Source organism: Chrysochloris asiatica, unplaced genomic scaffold, assembly GCF_000296735.1.
Source record: "Chrysochloris asiatica unplaced genomic scaffold, ChrAsi1.0 scaffold00026, whole genome shotgun sequence".
Taxonomy (NCBI): Eukaryota; Metazoa; Chordata; class Mammalia; order Afrosoricida; family Chrysochloridae; genus Chrysochloris; species Chrysochloris asiatica.
This window is the reverse complement of record NW_006408544.1, coordinates 9,681,174-9,688,771: the sequence shown is the minus strand read 5'-3', so window position 1 is coordinate 9,688,771 and position 7,598 is coordinate 9,681,174. Positions and strand designations below refer to the sequence as shown.

The 7,598-nt window shown below is 47.9% G+C and overlaps 1 protein-coding gene and 1 pseudogene across 1 annotated transcript in view; both read left to right on the top strand.

Annotated features, from left to right (window-relative positions):
- TRABD2B (TraB domain containing 2B) overlaps positions 1-675 on the top strand; it is a 377,495-nt gene extending 376,820 nt beyond the window's left edge. Inside the window, exon 7 of the mRNA XM_006839734.1 lies at positions 462-675. Coding sequence (XP_006839797.1) covers positions 462-675 — 214 coding nt within the window. The remainder of the gene's footprint in view (positions 1-461) is intronic.
- Positions 676-3,368: 2,693 nt separating this feature from the next.
- Positions 3,369-4,587, top strand: LOC102825699 (annotated as a pseudogene).
- The last annotated feature ends 3,011 nt before the right edge of the window (positions 4,588-7,598 follow it).

Genomic DNA, 7,598 nt, shown 5'->3' with positions numbered 1-7,598 from the left:
TTTCTACTCCCGTAAAGATTTACACCCTCGGAAACCCTGTACAGGGTCGCTATGGGTCGGAACCGACTCGATGGCACTTAACAACAACAACAACAATGACAGCAATGAAGATGGTGGGGTTTTGTTTGTTGGTGCTTGTTTGGTTTTCTTTTTCTTCTGGCTGCTTCAGACTAGGGAAAGGAGAGCAACTGGAGTGGTGGGGGCCCCTGAGTACAAAGGCGAGGGGACTGGATTGCCCCCATATTGCCTCCATGTAACACTTTGATTCTTCGGCCTAGGACCCAGTTCTCTACAGCGGTGCCATTTGAGATCTGTGGCCTACAGGGCTAACCCATCCCCTGGAGTTATGTAACCCAGCCTGCCATAGGAGGGTGGGTGAGGCGTAAGTGCTGGTCAAGTTGGATCTCACCCAGGACAAGGATACTGACCAGACATTGTGCCTTGTGTTTCCTCCCTTCCAGCACCACCGCTTCGCCACCCCCACTGCCCCTCCAGCCCACGCACAGCTCCAGGACTGCCAAGCCCCCCCTTCAGCTCTCTGACCAGCTTCAGCCCCAGGACCAGCCACGTCTTCCCAGCAGCTCAGCACTCAGCCGTTCACAACCCACCATGAGTGTCTTCACTGCCATCGCTGCTGCCGCCACCTTCATGCTGCACACACTTGGGCCCTCCTGACCTCGGCCCTCCATATGGAGAAGCCAGAGAAACAATAGAGGGTCTGCAGCCACCCCCACAACCACCGTCACCACCTCCAGGGGTGTCTGACCCCTCATGGGCAATCCAGGCGGGACCAGTTAGAACACTACTAGTGCTTTGTTATACCCGAGTTACATCTTCTTTTTTGTAGAAGGATCTTAATTTCCCATAGTGCTATGGGACTATTTTGTAAGATATGTGTCCATATTAAAAAAAAGAAAAAATGTATTTATTCTACCATAAAACTATTTTTATGTGGCCTATGTTAATAACCCTGTAATTGGCCCCAACACCAACCCAAGAGGTAGACCAGGTCTCCAGGACATCTGTGACCTGGTGTGATAGACTGTGATTTTGAACTGGCTTGTCCCAAAATCAGTGGAAGCCTCCCATCTCTCGGTTTGGTTTTTCCCACGCTCGGGCCCCCAGCGGGAGGGGGAGGCAGACAGACTTAGCTTTTGTGAAGCTGGATTTGAAAGCCAGAGGTGTGAACATGACATTCCTGTCCTTCCCTCTCCTGGGTGCATCCTGGGGCCTGGGAAGAGACTTTAGGAAAAAGATTGCTGCTAATTTTTAAAACCCTGAGTGTCTGTGAACTCTTCTCCAGAGCTTTTGGTAAGTGTTTTTACCAAAGCACTGGGGTGGGCAGGCAGGGAGGGGACATTGGTGTTGAGGGAGGTGGCTCCCCAGCCCCATTTGACCAAGGGTTACACGAAGATCCAAAGAGAGGAAGGGGGTCGCCCCTGGTCACACAGCAAGTGGCAGAGCGAGGACCTGAACCTAGACCTTTCAGCTTGGGTTAGAGAAGAGGCTGTTAAAGTCATAGTCAAGTGGGGTGAGCTTGGCTGGGCAACGGAAAGATGCTTTTGTGGAGAAGGGTCCTAGAGGTCACATGATAGTCGCTCTAGTGAGAACTGCCATCTGTCCAAAGCTGGTGGTGTGGTCAATACTTTGCACACTATCACTGATCCTCTACCTGCTTCTCTGAGATATGAGTGTCCCTACTTTGTAGTGGTTACGAATCGGGCTGCGAACCTTAAGGTCAGCAGTTCGAAACTACCAGCCGCTCCGCGGGAGAAAGATGAGGCTTTCTACTCCTGTAAGGATTTACACCCTCGGAAACCTTGTACAGGGTCGCTATGGGTCGGAACCGACTCGACGTCACTTAACAACAACAACAACAACTTTGCAGATGAGGAAACTGAGCCACCTAAACAGGTTAAGGGTCTTTCTCAAGGCCACCCAGTTAGTAAGGAGCCAGGTTCTGACCCCAGAGTAGCATTATTCAAAAGGGATGCTTGTCTCTTGGACCATGTTCTATCTATTCTCCCTGCACAAGGAAGCTCCAAGGGAGCAGACCTCATCCAGGTGGGCCTGAACAGCTTTTCACTCTAGCCAAAGAGACTGACCACAGCTACTCACATTGGCCCCGCCAGACAAGGGGCTTGCTCTAGCATCAACGTGCACCCTGTGCTCCATGCCCCAACTTGCCATACCTTGGAGCCAATGAGAGGTTTTTTTGCCAAACCTGAGGCTAAGAGTTGGGGACAGCTGTGAAGGGCTTGAGGAAGCAGATAACTGAGACTTAGAAAGGGTGATGGGGCTCCTCTGCCCAAAAGGTGGGGTGACTGAGAATGAAGAATACCCAGCTCTCAGTTGTGAACCCTGAACAGAAAGGACCTCTCTTTTGACAGACAAGAATAGCAGTGAAAGTAATTATAAGGCCCAGGGAAGACAGACAGTTCTCGAAGGCTGTGCAGCTAATCGGGTCTGCTGACTCCCAGCTTCACTGAACCATAGGTTTTCCCTGGCAGGCTTCAAACAGCTGATTGATCCCAGTGTCCAGCTCAGCAACTGTCTTAACTCTGAGATGGGCAGCTCATTAGATGGTCAGACATCTCATGGGCACCTTGGCAAGCAACCAAATTCTTTATCAGTTTGGTCCCAGGTGGATGTGTTTGCCTTTGAGACCCGAAGGGAGTCCTAAACTCTGCTTTTGAGGGTCCAGCCAACTTTATGGGCACCACGCTGTAAACTGAACATGAACCTAGCCAGAACTGGAGTCCATTTATCTTTGGCAAAGATGAGACTTCCTCTGTGTGAGCGGGAAGGAGCTTAGCTGACTTACATAGCAGGCTCAGAAGGGCTGTTGGACATCAAACATATCGTGCAGAGCAATATTTGGATGAGATAAGTGTAAAGGAATTAGAAACATACAGGCCAGATTCCCCTCTGTTTTGGGCAGAGTGTGTGGTTAGATGTGGCGAGATGGAGCTTGAGGTTAATTAAAGATGAAGCATTTGGATAAACAGTCCAGGCACCTGACAGTGTGCCCAGATCTGTGCCAGGCACAGGGCCAAAGACGTACACAATTGCAGTATGTAATTACCAAGCGAGCACACTAAGTGCCAGGCTCTGTGTTGGAGCCAAATTTAACCATCTTTCCTGGCTTAGAGGACCTCATTATCAAGGTAGAACAAGCAGCCGCATCCTAGATGGCTTTGTTAGAAGGAACTTTAGAGATCACCCTGTCCAGGCCCCTGACTTCAGGCAGATTAAACCCCAAGGCTCTGTGAAGCTTGGGGATCCCAGACTCTCCCTCAGTTAAACAGTCAAGCGTTTACAGAAAGCTGGATGGGCAACAATATGGATAGGCGAACTGATAGAAAGATATGTGCCAACAGGAGGGCCAGATCCAAGGTGGGTCAGACATCTGCAGGCAGTTTGCTAATCCCCCAGGACTATCTGCTGGCCAGGGTTGGAAACTTAACTGAACTTCCTGCCATCCGTCCTAAAGGTCTGAGGCACAGAATCCGGCATCTGCTTGGCTACGGCAATTGCAGTCTCTCATCCTGGGCCAGGGTTGCACTTTCTATCACTCACACATGCACCTTTGGAATGATCTATCTACCACTAATGACACTTTTTTTCCAGCATATTCCATGGACCTATCTTTCTTATAAAGGTTCCTGTTGTTGTGAGAACACTGTGTACATTTCTTAGGGCTTTCACAGTTGACCTTGAGACCGACATAGGAAGACAGAAGGACTGTGCCTCTCTAGACGGAACCATGTTTTCTAGAATAGACAGGATATCTCTTCCTTCCCTGGCAGTCCCCTCTACTCTCTTCTAAACACTCATCCTTCAAGAGTCCCACTTAAGGATTTCTTTCTCCAGGAAGCCCTCTTTGACTCCTTTGGGATTTCTTAGCATCTCTCACACAACGCCTGCTGCTCAGGGTTGTGACTGTCTGTATGTGTATGCTCCTACCAGACTGTGAGCTCCTCGATGGTAGGATTATGTGGACATGACTGTGTCCTCACCAGGCAAAAGGCAGTGTCCGCAGATGTACATGGAGGGAGAAAAGGAGAGAAGGAGGAGTTAAAAAGCAGTGAAGAAAGGGATGAAATGAGAGAGGCAGGCATTAGCTCTGGCAGTGGAACAATTTCCAAAACTTCAGAGGTGACCAATTGGGTTACTCTTAAAAGTAGTGACTTATCTGTTACTAGAGGTATGTGAGCAGGGGCAGTCAGCCCATTGGGTAGAATTAGAGGAAGTGAAATTTTGGCAAGGGATTGGTGTAGATGACCTTGAGAGTTCCTCCTGGCTCTATAATACTCAGGTTCTTTGAACATCGCTATTTACCCAAATTTTCATTTAAGCAGCCAAAGAAATCACTCTGGCTGGCTATCTAAACCAGTAAGGTTCAGGAATGAGTCCAGCTTCACACCTCCTGTTCTTCAACAACTCAGCTGGGTCTGATGAGAATTGGCAGGCTTGCTTGATGCCCTCAAGCCGAGGGGCCTCTGTGAAGTGGATATGGTGGGGGGAGGGCTGAACTGAAACCCAGGCTCTCTGACCCCAGAGCTCCTTCCCTCTTTGCCCCACTGACCCCAGTGAGACAAAAGAGGGCTCAAGGGAGCTAGGCCCTGTCTGGCCTTTTCCCAGGACAATTAGCTCACCCTCAGTTTCCCCCACCCTTTCTCCAAACACAGGCTCTTCCTTTCCAGGGACACCCTTGATACTCCTCTGCTTTGCTTAATGACCTTGGGCAAGTCTCATCCCTTTTCTGTGCCTCCATTTCCTCATCTGTCAAATGGAGGTCTTGTTCCAATCAGATATGTTCTGATGGGTCTTGGGGGTATGTGCAAATTTGGGGGCTCCCTAACATTAAGGGGTGACTCCTTCTTGGGTTCAGTGTTTGGCTTTCCTCCAGGGTCACAGACTGGCAGGAGACTAGGAATATGTGGCAGACAGGAAAGATGGTTGACTAGCTCTCCATGAAGGTCCCACTCCATCCCACATCCTTTGTTCTAGCCCTGCTGCAGAGAACACGGGCTTTAAACAGGACCCATGATTAAGATGTTTCCATACAGCTCCCAGAACATCTTGGACCCACAGCCACTGGAGCAAGCAGAGGCTGACTCTTGGCCAAGGAAGATTCTAGTTCAGTGAAGGGGGAAACAGTGCCCACTGCTTACTCCCCGGTCCCTCATAGAGATGGTACCCATGGCTGACTCTCACTTTGCAACACACGCTTCAGATCTTACTGTATTTGGAAGATATTCGTTTGGATGATGTTATTGTAACCACCTCACTTCTGTGAATTATCATGAAAAGTTCTTTAAGATTCTAATAGAAGAAGAAAAAAGATACTATTAATGTTATTTTGCCAAAAATATTTTTGTAGCATAATATATTAATAAAAGACATTATAAATTCAATGGGTTGGTGTCTTGTATGCTAAAGGACCCCTTCCTCCAATCAGGGGACATTTATGGAAAATTGTATTTGATGGGAGGGCCAAGACCTAAGGCAGTGGAACGGCGACCCACACATTTGCCAGGCAAAGAATAAGGCAGATCCTGGGAGGGGTTCGGGGTTGACAGGTTTGGGTAGAATCCAGTGGCTTGAGTGGTCCAGCTAGTCCTCCCATACCAGAATAAGCTGCCAACAGAGGTGGAGAAGCAAGAACCTGGGAGTTAGTTTTAGGATCTCCTTTTCACTCATTCACCAGACCCTTAGCAGTTCTGTCCAGGTTTCTCTATCTCCATTGCCCCACACTAGTCCAAGCCATCCTCACCTGAACGGGAACCCCCACAGCTATGCCCCTCCAGTCCACTGTCCCCTCTGTAGCCAGAGTGAGCTCCACAAACCACCAAAAATGGCCTTATCTTTACGTGTTTTTAACACTCTCCAGTGAGTCTCCACTGTGCCCTGGACAAGGCCCTCCAAGATCTGGCCCCTGCCCATGTCTCCAGCATAGAATGTACCTCTTAATAAATCCTCTCCCAATTCCATAATTACTCTGCCTCAGTCTTTCCTAAATTTATCAGCTGTTGCACATGCTGTTCCTTTAAGTATTTTAAGACCTCTTCACTTCCCTAGCCTGACTACTCCTCCTCTCCTCTACTTCTTCCTCTTTGCTCCATTGAGGTCCTCTACCCTGACTCCTCAAGCCAAGTGAGCCCCACTTCTTCTCTGCCCCACAGCATCTTGTTCATTGCAGCACTGAGCATGTGCTGAAATGACCTTCAATGTATCCCCTTGGCTTCCTAAGGGTCACAACCCTGATTGTTCATCTCTACATCATCAGCCCCATGCATAGGATTTGACATATAGTTGGTACTCATGAAAGAATGGTGGAGTAAATGAAAATAAGAAGGAAGAAAGGAAGGGAAAGGAGACTTCGGTTTTTAAAAAGTACAGAACTGTAGGATAAACTCTGGACTGCTAACCCACTAGCTGCTCTTGGAAACCTTATGAAGAGCTGCTATAAGTCTGAACCAGCTCTACAGCACACAGCAACAGCAACCTATTTGATATATCACATCCTATCATACCTCCAAATATTATCTGGTAGGAATCTACACAAGGTGTCCATGCTGCAAGCTCCACCAAGGAAGAGACTTCACTGGGCACTGGAAATTGTGGATGGAACAGGTCACTGAGAAGTTTAGAGTGGGAGATGTCTTTCTTTTCATTTATAAAACCTCAGAACCTTCACCAGAGGCAATTCATTGGCCATGGCTTCTACTAAGTGCAATGTGCATCACTCATACTGGTACTATTTCCAGATAAAGGCATTAATAACAGGACTAAATTAACAACAAAACGCTAAGAGAGCTTCCCAGAATCTGGAGGTGGTGAGTTCTCCAACCTGAGAGGTGTGTGATCAAGGTTTGGGAGAACTCTTGATGGAGAAGAGATTCCCAACTCAGAGTCGAATCTATCTTGTCTGTCTCTATCTCCCTTTGTGTGTGTGTGTGTGCTGATCTCTCACTCTCCTCTGTACCCTTTGTCCCTCCCCAGCATTCCATGTCCTAGGTCCAGGATTCTACAGCCTAACCACTGTGCCACAGACAGTGCCATGCAGCAGGTGAACTCCTGGGATGAAGACTTTTGTTGTTAGTTGTCATCAGTTTTGACTCATAGAGACCCTATTCACAACAGAACAAAACATTGCCTGGTCCAGTGCCATCCTCACAATTGTTGTTACCTTTAAGTCCATTGTTGGAACCACTGTGTCAATCTATCTCAGTGGAGGTCTTCCTCATTTTCACTGAACCTCCACTGTACAAACACGATGTCCTTCTCCAAGGATTGATCCCTCCTGATAGCATGTCCGAAGTATGAGAGAGAGAGAGAGAAAGTCTTGACATCCTTGCTTCGAAGGAGCATCAGGTTGTACATCTTGCAAGACAGATATGTGTGTTCTTTGGAAGTCCATGGTACTTTTAGTATTCTTCTACAACATTATAATTAAAAGGCATTGATTCTTCTATACTTTGATTCTTATTATTCATTTTCCAACTTTCAAAAGCAAATGAGGCGGTTGAAAACACCATGGCTTGAGTCAGTTGCTCCTTAATACTCAAACTGATATCTTTGCTCTTTAACAC